Raw genomic sequence first — 17,824 nt, 5'->3', positions numbered from 1 at the left:
CTCAGCAAAAAAAAAAAAAACCCATACTGAACTTACCTGGGGCTTTTATCATATATTTTCAGAATTGTGCAAAAATGTAACACAGGTGTGTGATACATTGGTCATATTTTTTTTAACCGTTACAAAAGTGTGTGTGTGTGTGTGTGTGTGTGTGTGTGTGTGTGTGTGTGTGTGTGTGTGTGTGTGTGTGTGTGTGTGTGTGTGTGTGTGTGTGTGTGTGTGTGTGTGTGTGTGTGTGTGTGTGTGTGTGTGTGTGTGTGTGTGTGTGTGTGTGTGTGTGTGTGTGTGTGTGTGTGTGTGTGTGTGTGTGTGTGTGTGTGTGTGTGTGTGTGTGTGTGTGTGTGTGTGTGTGTCCCCATTTCCTGTCTGGGAAAATTCTTACAACTGGGACATCAATAAAAATATCTGCCACACTATCCAAAACAAACAACTGACTTTCATCTGAAAGCATTATGTGGCATAATATAAGTCTGTGAAGTGTCTAGCTATGCCAAATGTCCTGGTGTAATGCTCCAATACGCATGAGCTGAACTGCTGCATTCGGAATGGTTTGTTTAATAAAGACTTCTGGCCTTACAGTTGAGCAGACTTCCCTTTTTGCTGATCTACCTGGTGTTGCTGAACCTGGTCCTGCTAAGCTGGCAGTGTGGTAAGCGGTGTCTCCCTTTTGTGTACAAGTCTGTGAAATGTTTCACTAGGTACTCACTGATAATGGAATCCAATGTCATGATTTCCCACAACGACTATTAGCTCTGTGTGAGCAGGGTGTCTGAACATAGAGTGAAAGCGAGACACATCATCTTCCCATGCCTGAATAAGAAATGAATGGACAATAGTTATTATAATTTAGTATTTATATGGCGCTGACATCTTCCGCAGTGCTGTAGAGTACAAAGTCTTGTCACTTAACTGTCTCTCAGAGAGGCTCACAATCTAATCCCTACCATAGTCTAGGGCCAATATAGGTGGAAGCCAATTCCATTACCTGTATGTTTTTGGGATGTGGAGGAAACAGGAGTGCCTTGAGGAAACTGGTGGAGAAAAGCTTTGCAAATAGTGTCGAGAATGGGATTGGAAACAGGGACCCATCGCTGCAAGGCGAGAATGCTATCCACTAAGCCACTGTGCTGCCCAATGCCCAAAAAATTATTCTCTAGTATTTAGAAGTAAAATTAAAAATGCAACACCATGTAGTGGGAAGGGTGGAGCTTAAAAAGCAGGCCAGTAGTAAAAGCTTTCTTTCACATGACCTCGTCGCCCCCATGTTCTACATACAATAACAATAACAGTATTTCACTAATGTGCATAGCCATCCAACCAAGCCGGCTGAAGCTGCACAAAGTGATGTTTGTGACATGGGGCAGCCATCTTGCTTTTTGCAAGCTCAGTTAAGGCTCGTTTCCACTTACACATTGCTGTGCACAATTCAGTAGTGTGTATTGTGTGCGTCATCCAAAAACATCAGAAGTGCATAGACTGGACTATCTGATATTCCAACTTGCGATAATACATTGCTCCATGCATTTTGTTCCAGAGTGAAGCTGTTCTATTTACGGCAACTGAATGGGATTGGCACTGTAATAGAGCAACACAGGTGGTGTACAAACTCACGGCCACCTGCGTTGTACAGTGGAAATGGGGCCTCTCTCCACAGTAAAACACTGCTATAGTACACCTAAAAAAAAATAGTCTGTACAGCCCTCAATCCACAGTGTTGCCCTAAAGATTGAACTTGACCCTCAATTAAGGTGACACTCACTGAACATGTGTAGGTACACCTAACAGTTAAAACAGATACACATTTTTCCCTGCCTCATCTGGTCAGGTTTGACAGAGTAAATATATACATGAACACAAGCAGACCCCTGACGTCAGTGTACCATACTGCAAGGCAATCTCTGATGATCCAGTGCTTTTCAGCCAACTAACTACAGCTGCTTGTGTGCCAAGCAAGTTGTCATGGTTACTCAACACTTCCCAGTTGCTTGGCTGAAAAGTAACCAACCACGTGGTTTCTAGGCCAAGAATACGCTGATGGCTAGTCGAATTACATGGGTATCTTTACATTTTGTTGAGATAAAAATAGCTGTGAATAACATGTTCATCCCCCCTCTCTTCACCACTTTTCCTCTGTTCTCGACACACCCCCTTCACTAAACAATGGCAACAGCAGTGAAAGTGAGAAAAGAGGGTAGAAATAATTTCCATTATTGTACAGCATGTTTTTGTCTGTGTAAAAGCACCCTTATGACCAATCTCAAACCAGATCACTCCTAAAGCATTTAGTCTGGTTCTGCAACACAGACTGCCATAGCTATAGACGGCAATCTTCCCAGGATATGCAAGTGCACTGGGTAAGAAGGGGGCAGAGGCATGGCTACAGAAACTCTGCATTCAGGTGTAGTGGGTACATAAGTTCATATTCAGGCGCAGTGGGTACAGAGGACATGGAGGAGTTTAGGTGCTTTAGTATAGAGAAATTTAGAAATTTAGGTGCAGAGAGAACAGAGGCTCTGGATTTAAGCACACTGGGTATAGATGCCCAGTAATAGGTACAAAAGCAGGACAGAGAACATGAAGAGAGGCCCAGAAGCCAGGTGCACTGGGTACAAAGAGGGACAGAGGCCATGGAGTCAGGTGATCTGGGTAAAAGGGTGGTCACAACCTTGGCACAGAGTGGAATTGAGGCTCCGGACACAAGTGGATTCAGGTGTACGGTGTACAGTGGACATGGAGTCAGCTGACTCTGGGGCACTGGACACAGGGAGGCCCTGGATGTATGCTGTTGCAGCACCAGGATAATCAATGAGAGTGATGTACATGAACTTGATCAGTGGATGAATAAACACTGGATTATAGTGTCAAATACTGAGTATGGACTTTACGTCTGGTACACATATACATGAAGTGCTTTGCAGAATGAAGTTATCTAGAAACATTCAGGAGTGAAAAACAGCAGTGTTCTATAGACCTTGCGGGTTGTATCGCTGTATGAAGGCCAGTGCAGGTATAGGTTACCACTAGTCTTTCTTCTGAAACTGCACGTTTACCAAGTACTGGATCATGAGGCAAAGCCAAGCAATTTATTGTAAAACAACAATAAAGCTTACCTTAGAATTACTCCATTTTCCCTCGTCAAATAGATCTCCAAGGATAAAAATAATATCTGGCTGCAGTAGCCAAAGGGCACTCTGATAGGCCCGCTCCATCTGCCATTCCCTGAAGCAATAAACAAGCAAGATGAGAGTTAAATGCACACAGCTTGCTAACTTATTCTATGCAATAAGAATCCTAGCAAAACTGCCACAGCATCAGCCAATGCAACCTTTGATTAGAATGAAAACCCTCTACTACATTCCAGCTTTTCTAACATTGCGACCAAAGACCTGCAGGCTACAGTGGTTCATAGACTGAAATGTCTAAGCTCAATGTTTTTATTGTACAACCTTTTAGAATGCAGGGCCGGGCAGAGACAAGGGCGCAGTGTAGGAGGGGCGCACAACTCACTCAGCTATCATTCCCCTATTGTGTTTGAAGCAGAGAGAAAGAAGAAAAGGGGATACATGGCAGTGACTGCAGTCAGATAACTAGAGATTAGTGTGTTGGGGGCCCTGGGGCACCTCTTTGTCTAATAGCAATCAGTGTTTGATGGCTGGGGTGGGAGGGATGGAGGGGCGAACTTTGGTGTCTCAGCCTTGGGTGCTGGAGGACCTTGTCCCAGCTCTGTTAGAATGAATTGCAATATGGTCAGACAACATAGGTATGTAGGCTTCCATTCATGCTGGAGTGTATGCACTAAACTGGGATAAGAAGAAATACGTCTAATAAAGTCTTACGCCCGATGAGTAGAGCGTGTAACGCATTGCATTCTGCTCTGCTCATCGTGCGATAGCAGTTTCCTGTATAAACTCCTTTGTGAGTTGTTAAGCCTACCATATTATCATATGGCCTTGATATCCGGTATACAATCAATTTCAGACATACAGTGCTGCCAATAATTATTCATACCCCTGGCAAATTTTGACTTAAAGTTACTTTTATTCAACCAGTTAGTAATTTTTTGACAGGAAACATAGGTGTTTCCCAAAATATAATAAGATAATGTTCAAGAGGCATTATTGTGGAAACAACACATTTCTCAGCTTTTATTTACATTTGAGCAAAAAGTGTCCAGTCCAAAATTATTCATACCCTTCTCAATAATCAATAGAAAAGCCTTTATTGGCTTTTATTACAGCAATCGAAGGCTTCCTATAATTGCATACTAGCTTTTTTCATGTCTCCACAGGTATTTTTGCCCATTCATCTCTAGCAATGAGCTCCAAATCTTTCAGGTTGGAGGGTATTCTTGCCATCACCATGATCTTTAGCTCCCTCCACAGATTTTCAATTGGATTCAAGTCAGGACTCTGGCTGGGCCACTCCTTACGTTAATGTTGTTGTCTGCTAACCTTTTCTTCACCACTTTTGCTGTGTGTTTTGGGTCATTGTCATGTTGAAATGTCCACTGGTGCCCAAGTTTCTCTGCAGACTGCCTGATGTTGTTGAGAATCCTCAAGCATTAACCTTTTTTTATGGTGCCGTTTACTGTGATTAGGTTCCCTGGTTCATTGGCTCAAAAACACCTCCAAAGCATTAGGCTCCCACCACCATGTTTGACAGTGGGGATGATGTTCTTTGGGTTGAAGGCTTTTTTTTTTGTTTTTACGCCAAAAGGAAACATCACTGTGACCAAACAATTCAATTTTCGTTTCATCTGACCATAACACAGAAGACCAGAAGTCTTCTTCTTTGTTCAGATGAGCATTTTCAAAGGCCAAACAAGCTTTTGTGTGCCTTATCTGGAGAAGTGGCATCCTTCATGGTCTGCATCCGTGAGACATCGCCACAAGCACAGCCCAGATTTACCAGGATGGCCTTGGTGGTGATCCTTGAATTCTTTTTCACCTTTCTCATTATCCTCCTGGCCAGCACAGGTGTCACTTTTGGCTTCCGACCACGTCCTCAGATTTTCCACAGTGCGGAACATCTTGTATTTTTTAATAATACTTTGCGCTGTAGTCACTGGAACTTGAAAACATTTAGAAATGGCCTTGTAGCCCTTTCCTGACTTGTGAGCAGCCACAATACGCAGCCGCAGGTCCTCATTGAGCTCCTTTGTCTAAGCCCTGACTGTCCACAAACCATCTGCAGAGAGCTGCTGTTTTTCACCTGTTGAGTTGATAAAAACAGCTGTTCCCAATTAACCAGGGCAATAAGGATGCTTTAGAACAGCTTGGACAATTTGGAATGGTATAGAACTTTGGATTTTCCTACAGACTGTGACAGTTTGTGAAGGGTATGAATAATTTTGGACTGGACACTTTTTGCTCAAATGTAAATAAAAGCTGAAACATTTTGTTTGTTTTTTTCCACAATAATGACCCTTGTACATTGTCTTATTATCAGACACCTATGTCATTTCCCATCAAAAATTACTTGCTGGTTGAACAAAAGTAACTTCAAGTCAAAATTTGCCAGGGGTATGAATACTTATAGACAGCACTGTATCAATTGTTCACCTGGATAACCCTGTACGCCACTCTATACTCAATAACCTGCATGAAAGTGTCTAGGCTTTACCATCTCCTTCCATACAAATATATGCACAGCATATACACCCTCCATCTTTGTACAAGACACATACCGTCTTGTCTTTCTACATGAGACACACACGCTCTGCACACATCACAGAAACACAGGAGCCCACTTTTACCTGTTTCCGCCACTACACATACACTATATACACACAGGCAGTACCCCTATGGACACTATAAGCACACTTAAAGTGGACCTGAATTCTTGCACAGGACAGAAGGAAAGCATAGAGAAATGTACATTGTATGTATTGTATGGATTTAATCTGTGACTAATCACAAGCTGCAACTTGATCTCAGCTGAGTCAGCTGGTTGCCTCAGGTAAACACAGCATGTTAGCTTCCATGAAAACAGAAAGTAGACAATGTAGATTGACTGTAGGATTTGTATCAGTTGTAACAAAGAAATGTTTTTCTTTAAAAGTTAGTTTGTTGTTGCTTTAAGAGCAGAGAGGAAGTTCTGAGTTCAGGTTCGCTTTTTAGGAAACCTTAAACAAGAAGGATATGGAGGCTGCCATATACTGTATCTAATCAATTTTTAATTGTGACTGCACCAACAGACCACGACGTGCGATGATCAACCCTGGAGTGCTCAGGGAATTGTAGCACATAGGATTTCAGGATCCGCACCGTCTAAAAATATTCATTTATTTAAAGCTCTTTAAAATCCATAACAGGCATAAAAAAGTGTGTGCTGGGTCACCATGATGTACAGCGTTTCAGAATAAATACACTTTTTACATTTTTTTTTTTTAAACAATTACATTATTTTACATTTAAAATTAGCAGTTTCCCTCCCACACCAAAAATTACCCAAATACATTTTTTAATACAAAAAAAAAATAAAAATAAAATAAATTACAATAAAAAAAAACAAAAACAACATAGTTACCTAAGGGTCTGAACTTTTTAAATATGCATGTGAAAGGAGTAGATGATTATATTATTTTAAATTATAAGCTTGTAAATAGTGATGGACGCAAATTGAAAAAAAAAATGCACCTTTATTTCTAAATAAAATATCGGCGCCATAAATTGTGATAGGGACATCATTTGAATGGTGTAATAACTGGGACAAATGGGCAAATAAAATACGAGTTTTAATTACGGTAGCGTATATTCATTTCAAACTATAATGGCCAAAAACTGAGAAATAATGAATTTTTTTCATTTCTTTCTTAATCTTCCTGTTAAAATGGATTTAGAAAAAAATAATTCTTAGCAAAATGTACCATCCAAAGAAAGCCTAATTGGTGGCAGAAAAAAATGAGATATAGATCAATTCATTGTGATAAGTAGTGATAAAGTTATTGGCGAATGAATGGGAGGTAAACGTTGCTCAGATGCATGAGGTTTTCGACACTGTGGGGCTGAACCGGTTAAAGAGACACTGAAGCGAAAAAAATATATGATATAATGAATTGGTTGTGTACTATGAATAATTACTAGAAGATTAGCAGCAAAGAAAATATTCTCATATTTTTATTTTCAGGTATATAGTGTTTTTTCTAACATTGCATCATTCTATAATATGTGCAGATTACACAACACTTAGCATTCAAAATGATTCTTTCAGAGCAGTCTGTTAACTAATGACCTCTCCTCTGGCAGAGGAAAAGTAAAAAATTAACTAACAGTTGAGATAATAAAAGTCATAAAACAGCCCTCTCCACGACTTTGAAAGTCGTAGAGCTTAATGGCTTTTTTGTATAGAGATAACAACTGGAGTTTCTTAAATCTTCCTGTACTGGAAACAATTAGACTGATGTATCTGATCTTAATGTTTTATTTCTTAGCTGTACTACACATACAAATCGTAATATCATTATTTTTTTTCCGCTTCAGTGTCTCTTTAAATAAATGAATATTTTTAGACGGTGCGGATCCTGAAATGCTATATACTGTATCTAATGCTGGGAATACACGGCTCGATTTAGAGCCATTTAGATGGCTCGATTGATAATTTCCGACACGTCCGATCTCCCGCCCAATCGTTTCCGCGCTCGATTCTGAACGGAAGAAAATGGAAAAAGATAAGAAAAACAAGCAAAAGATAAGAGAATCGCCCGCACAAAACGATTGGGCGCAAAATCGAGCGAGAAAATCGAGGCGAGTATTCCCAGCATAATTCCTACAATTCCTGGCAGTCCTATTGATCTATTTGACTGCAGTAGGTAGTGTCTGAATTACACCAGAAACAAGCATGCAGCTAATCTTGTCAGATCTGACAAGAATGTCAGAAACACCTGATCTGCTGCATGCTTGTTCAGTGTCTATGGCTAAATGTATTAGAGATCAGAAGATCAGCAGGACAGCCAGGCAACTGTTATTGATTAAAATGACATAGTAAATATGGTAGCCTATATCCCTCTCGCTTCAGGTGTCCCTTTAGCTACACACAGACACTGCAGGTTGCAGAGGGCTGAAGGACTCTATTGCTCTCTGGTTGAATTTATATAGATTCTGCCTCCAGGAAGGAACACAGAGGAGCGTGCTGAGAGCAGATTCGGATGTTGCTGCCACAGTGGAGTGGACAGTACTGGAATAGATTTGCCACATGTCAAACAGCCACGTAACTTAAAGAGACACTGAAGTGAATAAAAAAAAAATTATGGTATAATGATTTGTATGTGGAGTACAGCTAAGAAATAAAACATTAGTAGCAGAGATATACCGGTAAGTCTAATATTGTTTCCAGTAAAGGATAAGTTAAGAAACTCCAGTTATCTGTGTAAAAAAGCCATTGAGCGCCACGACTTTCAAAGTTGCAGAGAGCTCTGTCTTCTGAAGCTTGTTATCTCAACTGTCAGACACTGTATTTTCATTTTCTCACCAGAGGACAGGTCAATAGTTCACAAGACTGCTCTGTAAAAACATTTAGAATGCTGAGTTGTGTGTAAACTACAAATATTAGAGAATGCTGCAATGTTATAAAAAAAAAAGCACTATATAACTGAAAATAAAAATATGAGAATATTTTCTTTGCGGCTAATCTAGTAATTATCCGTACTACACAACCAATTCATTATATCATAATTTTTTTTTTTTTGCTTCAGTGTCTCTTCAAATTATTTAGGTGTTGAGCCTAGCTAATAATCACAGCAAAAAACACTTATTGTGGGTGGCAGTTTTAGAAACAACTACTGTACGGATGTTTTATGGGGGTGGTGGGGGGGACAGTACACAGCAGACAGGTGGATGACGCTGAAAAGCAGCAGTTGTACATGTTTAGTAATCTGGCACAGCAGATCAGTAAACAATGTTGCAGGACACCTGCAATGGCACTAGATTATTCAGAATGACCTGTTTAAAAATTAGCAAGTCTAGCCTAAAAGCAGCTCATTGTCCCTCCAGCTTCATCATTCGCCTTCCCCCTTTATGAACTTACCTCCTGAGCTTGTCAAACCAGTGACCTCTTATTTCTCCCAGCAGATGGGTGTCAGATATGAACATGGCTTTTAGAGGTGCTGAGCTGTCAGGAACACTCTTTAGCTTTGGCCAGTCGCACCGAACAATCACTAAATAGTATATCAAAAACTCGCAGAAAAAAAGAACTGTAAAAATGAAAGTCAGACATTTCAGCAGAAAGGCGCTTATTTTAAGGAGGGAACTCTTCTTGGTACCAAATCCACTTTTCAACAGGGCCATGTGTATAGAGCTCAGATAGGCCCGCTATCAGTGCAGCATCCATCAGCAACCCCGAGACTGGTGACCTGATCAGTCAAAGTGCATCTTGATTTCTGGAAGAAAAACGAAATTACAAAGAAAGCTAGAAAATAAAATTGTCAACCTAAGCAAAGCTATAACAAACACTCATTTACTTTATTAAACAATAGTTACACGATATACCGACAAATCTTTTCAATCCTTATTTTGCAAACATCCGCATGACAGCTGAAAGGTGTATTGTCTTCACTGATGCTCCTAGTTTATTTAAAAAGTGAACCTGAGATGAAAGCCATCTCAGGTACCATACTTACCCAGGGCTTCCTTAAGCCCCCTTGAGGCCGCTCAGTCCCTTGCTGTCTCCCCGGGTGGCTCCTGTCACCTGCAATACGGCCCAAAAGCCTGGCTGAGTAACGCATGCGTGGCCCCCGTCCTGCCTGCCCAGGCAACAAAACGCAACTCGGCCAGGTTTTTGCCCGTGATAGTGATAGCTGCCCTGTGCTACTCTGCTGAGTTCGATATTATTCATGGATTAATGTGTATGACCTTGCTTTGCCTCTTGACCCTATTATTGTAATAATGCCTGGACCAACCTTTGGAACTGTACTTTTCCTGATATTGCCTTATCCTTTGGTGCCGTGTTATTCAAATCTACCATATATGATCCCTGGATTGTTACTGGATTGGCTTACATTTTGAGATTCTGCGCTGTGCTATTCTGATTACCTGTTGCTGACATGGACTGTGTGGTTTTCCCTTCTGTATCCATCTAGTGCATACATATCAAACTCCAGCCCGTGGGCCAAATCTGGCCCCCAGGTGGTTTCCCCACTTTGCATTATTTTGGCCCACTCTAGACCACCAGAGAAGCTATATTGGAGGGAAAGCTCTAGATCACCAGGAAGGCCATATGGTGAGGGGGACAGCACTAGATACCAGGGAACTGTATAGGAAAAAGGAGGCGGCCACAAGACACCAGCAAGCTGTATGGGGAGGAAGGTCCGCTAAACACTAAACTGTATAGATGAGGGAGGGAAGACCACTGAACACCAGGGAACTGTATAGTGGAGGGGTCATTAGACAACTGGGAACTTTATAAGGGAGGGAGCAGGGCCAGCAGACATTAAGGTCGGCCCGTGACTTAGTCCCAGAGCTCAATTTTTCCCCACTTTGTATTTGATTTTGACACCCCAAGTCTAGTGTTATTCTGTTGGTACCACTGTCTTACCGCACTCAGTTCCTACACCTTGTGCAAAAGTGTACCCAAGGTGATGTGTGACATGATGAAATAAACATGTGTTGTACAGTGCAAAACATTAATAACCAGGCTGTTTTACTTGTTGTATTTTGCTGCCTGCAAGAGTTCATTTTTAGGCATGGAAATGTCAGCTTCTGTCTTGTCAGCACCTTGTCGGGAGTATAATAAACATCACCGATAAGCAGATTACAGCCATAAACGTTTTCCAGGTAGAATACAACTGAGAGCAGAAGGAGATAAAAAGGGTAATTGGTTCATGCATTTTAACTATGGGACACTTAAAGAAAACCTGTAACTACATAAAATTCCCCTTGGTGGTACTCACCTCGGTAGGGGGAAGCCTCCAGATCCGATCGAGGCTTCCCCCGTCGTCCTGTGTCCCACGGCGGTATCGCTGTGCCCCTCCGAACAGCGGGAATGTAAATACCTCCCCGGCTTCAGCACAGGCGCAGTATCCGCTTTCCGCTCAGAGATAGGCGGAAATACCCGATCGCTGTCGGCAAGCTCTACTGCGCAGGCGCAAGTCTCCTGCGCAGTAGAGCGGACCCGACAAGAGATCGGGTATTTCCGCCCATCTCCGTACAGTTTGCCGCAACAGCGCCCCCGCTGCAGCCAGGAAAGGGTAAATAAATCAGCACTTGTCAGCCTTGTTGAGGGAGGATTCCGGGACACGTCAGGAAAGCCAGCACTGGACTGCCTGCAGCTACAGCGGAGGGGGAAGCCTCATTGGGACCCTGAGGCTTCCCCCTACCGAGTTGAGCATTCCAGGGTACCTTTTTTTTTTGTTACATAACTTCCGGTCTGCCGCAGATCGCCACACTGCAACGTAGGTATGCGCTCCCTATAGGACACTTCCGGCGCAGAGTACCGCACTGTGGTAAGAATGAACAACCCCATAGACTCATTGGGTGGCGGTAAAAATACCGCACCGCCAGTGTGAAAGGGCCCTCAATCAACTTTGTAAATGTTTAAATATAAAATAAAACCATGGAATGTCGAAAAAGAGTCATTTTTAGGAGTAGGAGGATAAATACAATTATGTATATTATCAGTTTATTTTCACCTCAGGTTCACTTTAACCCTCCTGGTGGTCTAATGTTTTCCGCCAGGAGGCAGCGCAGCAGGTTTTTTTTTTTTTTTTTTTTTTTAAATCATGTAGCGAGCCTAAGGCTCGCTACATTATAGCTGCTGCTCAGCGGCATCCCCCAGCTTCGAACGCCTTTGGCGATCTCCGATCAGGAAATCCCGTTCAAAGAACGGGATTGCCTGGAGGGCTTCCCCCGTCGCCATGGCGACGGGGCGGGATGACGTCACCGACATCGTGACGTCCTTGGGAGTCACGATCCACCCCTCAGCGCTGCCTGGCACTGATTGGCCAGGCAGCGCACGGGGTCTGGGGGGGGGGGGGGCGGCGCGGATAGCGGCGATCGAGCGCGGGCCGGCGGCGATCGGTGTGCTGACGCAGCTAGCAAAGTGCTAGCTGCGTTCAGCAAAAAAAAAAAAATTAAGCAAATCGGCCCAGCAGGGCCTGAGAAAACCTCCTGCGCGGCTTAGCGCCAGGAAGGTTAAGGACTGGGTAACCAGATGTTGGGACGACACACTTGTCATCCCTCGGCTGACCAGGGCGTCAGGTGAAATCTGCAGGGGAGTTTGGGGCATGGGAACTGATATAAAGTGGTGAATCCAGCAGGCCTCACAACAAGCTAGTGCTGAACTAACATTTCTTTTAACAAGCAAATGTCTACTGAAGAAGAATACGGGCTGGAACCCACCAGAGTGCTTTTTTGAGCATTTAGGGATCACTTTCCCTAAACGCTCAGCTAATGTAAATAAATGTAACAAATTCCACAGTAGCGATTGTGATTAGCAAAATCGCAATCGCAGGACATGCAGCATTTTGGGAGCGTTGGGACTTCAATGTAAAGTATTGAAGCGATGGCTAATCGCTATGAAACCACTACACATAGCGATTTGTGTGGGATTTTAAATTACTGCAAACTGTAAAAAAATAAAAATAAAATTATACCGTATTTTTCAGGCTATAAGACGCACCTAGGTTTAGAGGGCAAAAATCAGGAAAAAAATAAACTAACTACTAAACCTGGTGCGTCTATGGTGCAGGGCGTCTTATGGACCCTTTTCCCCACAAACTGTCTATCTAAGCTACACTGACTGCCCAGCTACACTAACACCTGCTGTCCCACTAACTACATTACACTAACCCCTGCTGCCTCCCAAAACCTACACTAAGCTAAAATGCCCCCACTACCTGCACTAAGCTACAATGCCCCAACCCCCACTACCTACACTAAGCTACAAATGCATTGTTCATACATACTTACCGACCCTATGGCAGAGACATGCTGCCAGGGACTGGGCTGATGTTTAGCCTGGGCTACTGGGGATGGTGTCCCAGGTCCCCTTGCAGTCTGGTCCAGAGAGTAGGGACATCTGTAGCAAGGACCGGATCACCTAGATGGAGCCGCTGCAAGGACTGGAGTCACGTGGGCAGCTCCAGCTGATAGCCCACATGACTCAGCCGCCGATGTCCTCAGTCCGAGTAGCGGCAGGGAAGGAGGAAAAAACACAGATCTTGCACCCATGGAGTGCCGCTCAGCTGCATGGATGTCTGCAGAGCCACTTTCTTCCGGGTGGTGGGAAAGAAGTAGGGACATCGGTGGGGAGAAGCAGATGCCTGCCAGAGCCGCTCCAAGGAGTGGAGTCACGTGGGCAGCCCCAGCTGATAGCCCACGTGACTCAGTCGCCGATGTACTGGTACGGGTGGCGGTAGAAAAGGAAGGAGGAACCGCAGATCCAGGGAGACTGCCGCTTAGCTACATGGAAGCCACGCCACCGATGCCCGCACAGCCGCCAATGTCCTCAGTCCCAGTGGCGGCCGAGAAGGAAGGAGGAACAGCCGATCCAGGGAGATTGCCGCTCAGCCACATGAAATCCACGCCACCGATACCCGCACAGTCGCCAATGTCCTCAGTCCAAGTTGCAGCAGATGAAAAAGAAACGTGTATCTTGCACACAGGAAGAGTGCCCTCAGCTGCATGGAAGCCACCGATGTCCACAGAGCTGCTGATGTCCTCCTTCCGGGTGGCGGTAAAGAAAGAGGGACATCAGGAGGAGCGCTAGAGTGGATAAGGAAGCAGAAGAGCTGGACAAAGCAGCAGGATATGGAGCCCGCAGCTGGATAGGTGAGGGCTTCCAGTATATCTTGCACCTGCATGTGGGGGGACACCTGGCTGCACATTCAGACTATAAGACGCACTGCCTTTCCTCCCACACTTTTAGGGGAGAAAAAGTGTGTTTTATAGTCCGAAAAATACGGTATAATAATTTGAAAGAACAAATCCGAATTAAAATAACTAATGGCAAATCGCTATCACTATCGCTGGCACAAAGCTTACACTTTTTAAAGTCACTAACAAAAATGCCACACTACTATTTCCCCTACCGCTCAAGCCTACTGTCTGGGTGTCACCCTGGACTCCGCAATCTGTTTCACTCCCCACATCCAAAACCTCACAAAGTCCTGCAACGTCCACCTCCAAAACATCTGCAAGATTCACCTTTTCCTGACGCCTGCCACCACCAAACTCCTCATCCATGCCCACAAAAATTCAAACATGTAAGCGTTACCATAGACTGACATTGAATACGTCAACGCATATATTTGCATAAACGCAGCTCAGGATCTGCATTTTTACGTACCCCATTGATGCGCATCGCACAGCATGCACTATGAATGTCGCATTTACTTTTCATTGCTGTGCGATATTCTCCGTTTAAAAAAAAGCTACATTATGACGCAACGTAACTGAACACTCTGAACGTAGCCTAAGGCTTTCCTCCCAGTTCCTGTGGTACCGAACATTCTGCGGTGTATGCTGCTATACCTGTTCCCCCAGTCGAATGAAGACAGATGACATATTTCCACCTGAACTCCACCCACTAACTGTTTGTTCTGCATGTTACTGTTATTATATGAGCCACCATATTTATACAAAACAAGTTCAGTCACTGCTGCTAGGCTGCCACAGTTTATCCATTAAACAAAGTGCACACAATTTTATATGCTGCAAATACGCAGAACTACACAGCCAACATTTCCAATAAATATCCTACCTAAAAGGCATATTACTTGCAAATGTGCACAACTTCCACACAACATCAAATAGCCTGATATGCATAGGGTAATACTGTCATTCGACTGCATTTAAAGAGTACCTCCAGTGAAACAGACAGAGCCTGTCATGTAAGGGTGAGTTTAAACGGAGCAGTGCTTTTCAGCACAGCTAGATTTGGGCGCAGCAGGCGCCGCCATAGACTATAATGGGAATCAGTCTATAGCGGCGCTCAGTGAGTAACGTTGGCGCCTAAGTTGCTTAAAAAAACACAATAATTCGGCCTCCAGCAATCGCTGGAAGCCGAATTATACAATTCCCCCACTATCCATGGCAGCCTGGAGGGGGAATAGTAATGAACACTGCCCGGACTGGTGCAGAAGCAGGATCAGCCATATACCTGCGCCCAACTCTACCGGCACGATTTCCATATGTATGCAGTCTAAAGGCTGGCTCAGACGGACAGCTGCCGGCACCCGTCATTTACCACGAGGATCCACCATGCCCTGCACTTAGATGAATGGCAGTGTTCCTCTCAATGTATTTACCGTCAATTGTGCTATCGCTGTGGTGCATCGAATTTTCCAACAGCGTCCAACAACGGCTGCGTTCTCGGTTCCATGTCCCCCTGGGTGCTCAGAATGTAATGCGCTGACGGAAACTGATGCCAAATGCTTTTCTGCGAATGATCCTAGCAGCCATCCATCTGAAAAAGTCCTTCATGCTGCCAGGATCGGCAGGTCTCAGGGTTAACAACTCACCCAAAATTCATTAGACAGGTAAGGTTCCGAAACTCCCACCCACCCCTTGGCTGTGGTGGGTTGTTTTTTTTCAAAGCCTTCCAAATCTCTGACCCGGGTGACCCCACCACCTGATTGGTGGCTATCGAGCAGGTAGATGGGCTGCAACAACCCAGGTCGGGTTGGCCAGAGCTTTGGCAGGGTTCGTATTAGTAAAAAAAATGGCCGCAGTTGTCTTTTCAATGGAGGGGGCACATTCTCTATGTCTAATAAATTACAGGCGAGCAGGTGAGTTATTATCCCTGAGACACACAGATCTTGGCAGCATTAGGAGGACAGAGCCTTACATGACAGGCTCTTTCTTTTTTGCTGGAAATACATGCAGCCAGAAGGCACTCGTGGGCTGGCAGACATTTTACTGAAGTATCCACTAAGATTTTCACATACACGGTAAAAGTTTATTAATAAAAAAAAAAAAAGATTTTATTTGGAGCCTCCTGAGATGGGAATTAAAATGTATAAACTTCCAGCAGGCTGGACTACGGTCTGAGTACTATTTGATTCACACTCCATTAAAGGGAACCTGAGATGAACGATTGGGGCAATTTATACTTACCTGGGGCTTCCTCCAGCCGGTTTACCCGGCCGCTTTGTTCGGCCAGTATCCCGTCCAGTTTCTTCGTTAGTGGCGGTGTTCTCCAGCATCGTGCGCACCCCCAACGTGCTCCCGCAGCTAGGATCGTTGTGCGCAGGCACAGTAGCCCACGGGCTGGCCCCAACTTTGGCGCATAAGCAATCATGGGCAAACAGCGCCGCTGGGGAGGATGGCGAGGAAGCCCACAGTTCTCAGGCAGGAGGAAGTCCCAGGCGAGCGCTGTGATTACGCTGTAATAGGAATTACGGCTATAGCAACGCACAGTCAGTAACTTCGGTACCGTCAGGAGACGGAGCTTAAGTACCTTCTAAAACACTGTAATTCACCTTTCAGCAATAGCTGGAAGCCGAATTACATTATTCCCTACTATCCACGTGGACCTAGAAGGGAAATAGTATTTAACGCCGCCAGGAACTTGTGCAGCAGCAGGATAAGCCATACCAGCTGTGTCCTGCGCTCAAGTCTCCCAGTGGGGGGGGGGGGAGTCATTCATATACAGCTATATACCTTGATCCTGTGACATTCCATCACAACGCATAGCTGCCTAGCGCTACAGGCACCAAAACCTGACCTTGCCCCAGGCGCAACTTGGTCTAGATCCGTCCCTGGGCACAACTCAGTGTGGCCATCTGTGCTCAATACATAAATGTTAATGTTGGAATGGGAATATGACGTTAGACCAGTAGAAACGAGCCTGGTGTTCCTCTCACCTGCACAGCGCACCCCAGAGCGCAGTTCCGCACACGCCCACTTCTCTTCCTGGAGACCCGCACGCCAGTTTACCAGCCTCCTCACAGGAACAATAACGTGCGGGCAGCGGCTAGCTCGTATTGTGGTCAGTCACTTTCATCAGCTGCTGTCAGCAATCAGCATCCCCCTCTAGGGGCTTCCGTAACGCACCAATTACCAGCTCTGCGACACGGGGCTGTCTGATTGGTCCAGCCGTTAGTGGGAGGGATGATACTGGCTGAAGATGCAGTCACTCAACAGTGTCAACATCCGCCGCTCTGACTACTGTACACCCTGCGCAGAATGCTGCGAGCAGAATGGCGTGGTTGTGCAAGTCTGCGCAATGTTTACACGTGGAAATTGCTGAACTACAGGTCGCACTATTATAGAGACGAAAATTTAACAACAATAATAGGAAAACTGACGAAAATCTATAGATTTTTGGGTACTTGCCTATTAACCTGTCTGGAAAGTTTGGCACCTTTCTGTTTGCTCCCCTAGGAAGAGCTGACCATTTTTGAAAGCTGAAAGTCCCGGTGTCAATTTGTCTAGGTGATATACTTTGTCCAGGTATTATACCCGGACTACTTTGGTAGAGAAATTGTATAGGTAAGTATGTCAAACTAATATTCTTCATAGAATTGTACTACCATGTAGGATTGATTGACAACTGATATGTCAATGTGTCTAGGTATCCTACTCAATGCAGCTTACCTACTAAGTAGGATAAAATGATAGGACTGCTCAACTGCCCCTGATACCCCCTCTAACTGCAACTGATACCCCCTCTAACTGCAACTGATACTGCCTCTAACTGCACCACTATTCCTGATACCTCTTCTAACTGTCCCAATGTCCCTGATACCAACTACAACTGATACCCTCTCTAACTGCTCCTGATACCTCTTCTAACTGTCCCCATGTCCCTGATACCAACTACAACTGATACCCCCTCTAACTGCTCAGCTGCCCCGATACCCCCTCTAGCTGCCCCTGATAGCCCTTTA

The 17,824-nt window shown here is 44.4% G+C and overlaps 1 protein-coding gene across 4 annotated transcripts in view; it reads right to left on the bottom strand.

The window, feature by feature from the left end:
- The window catches only part of MPPE1 (metallophosphoesterase 1), a 61,153-nt gene extending 44,156 nt beyond the window's left edge, over positions 1 to 16,997 (bottom strand). For 2 of the 4 annotated variants that reach the window (XM_068237149.1, XM_068237152.1), the window contains exons 1-4: positions 16,799 to 16,997; positions 9,025 to 9,376; positions 3,111 to 3,219; positions 707 to 810 (exon numbers count right to left, since the gene is read on the bottom strand). In XM_068237149.1, the coding sequence (XP_068093250.1) occupies positions 707 to 810; positions 3,111 to 3,219; positions 9,025 to 9,284 (473 nt within the window). In that variant the 5' untranslated portion in view covers positions 9,285 to 9,376; positions 16,799 to 16,997. Of the gene's footprint in view, positions 1 to 706; positions 811 to 3,110; positions 3,220 to 9,024; positions 9,377 to 16,595; positions 16,757 to 16,798 lie in introns of those variants that run through there. The other 2 variants (XM_068237151.1, XM_068237150.1) reach the window with 2 other exon arrangements.
- Between the last annotated feature and the right edge of the window lie 827 nt (positions 16,998 to 17,824).

Source organism: Hyperolius riggenbachi, chromosome 5, assembly GCF_040937935.1.
Source record: "Hyperolius riggenbachi isolate aHypRig1 chromosome 5, aHypRig1.pri, whole genome shotgun sequence".
NCBI classification, from domain to species: domain Eukaryota; kingdom Metazoa; phylum Chordata; class Amphibia; order Anura; family Hyperoliidae; genus Hyperolius; species Hyperolius riggenbachi.
The sequence above is the reverse complement of the archived record's forward strand: the minus strand, read 5'-3'. Positions and strand labels throughout refer to the sequence as shown.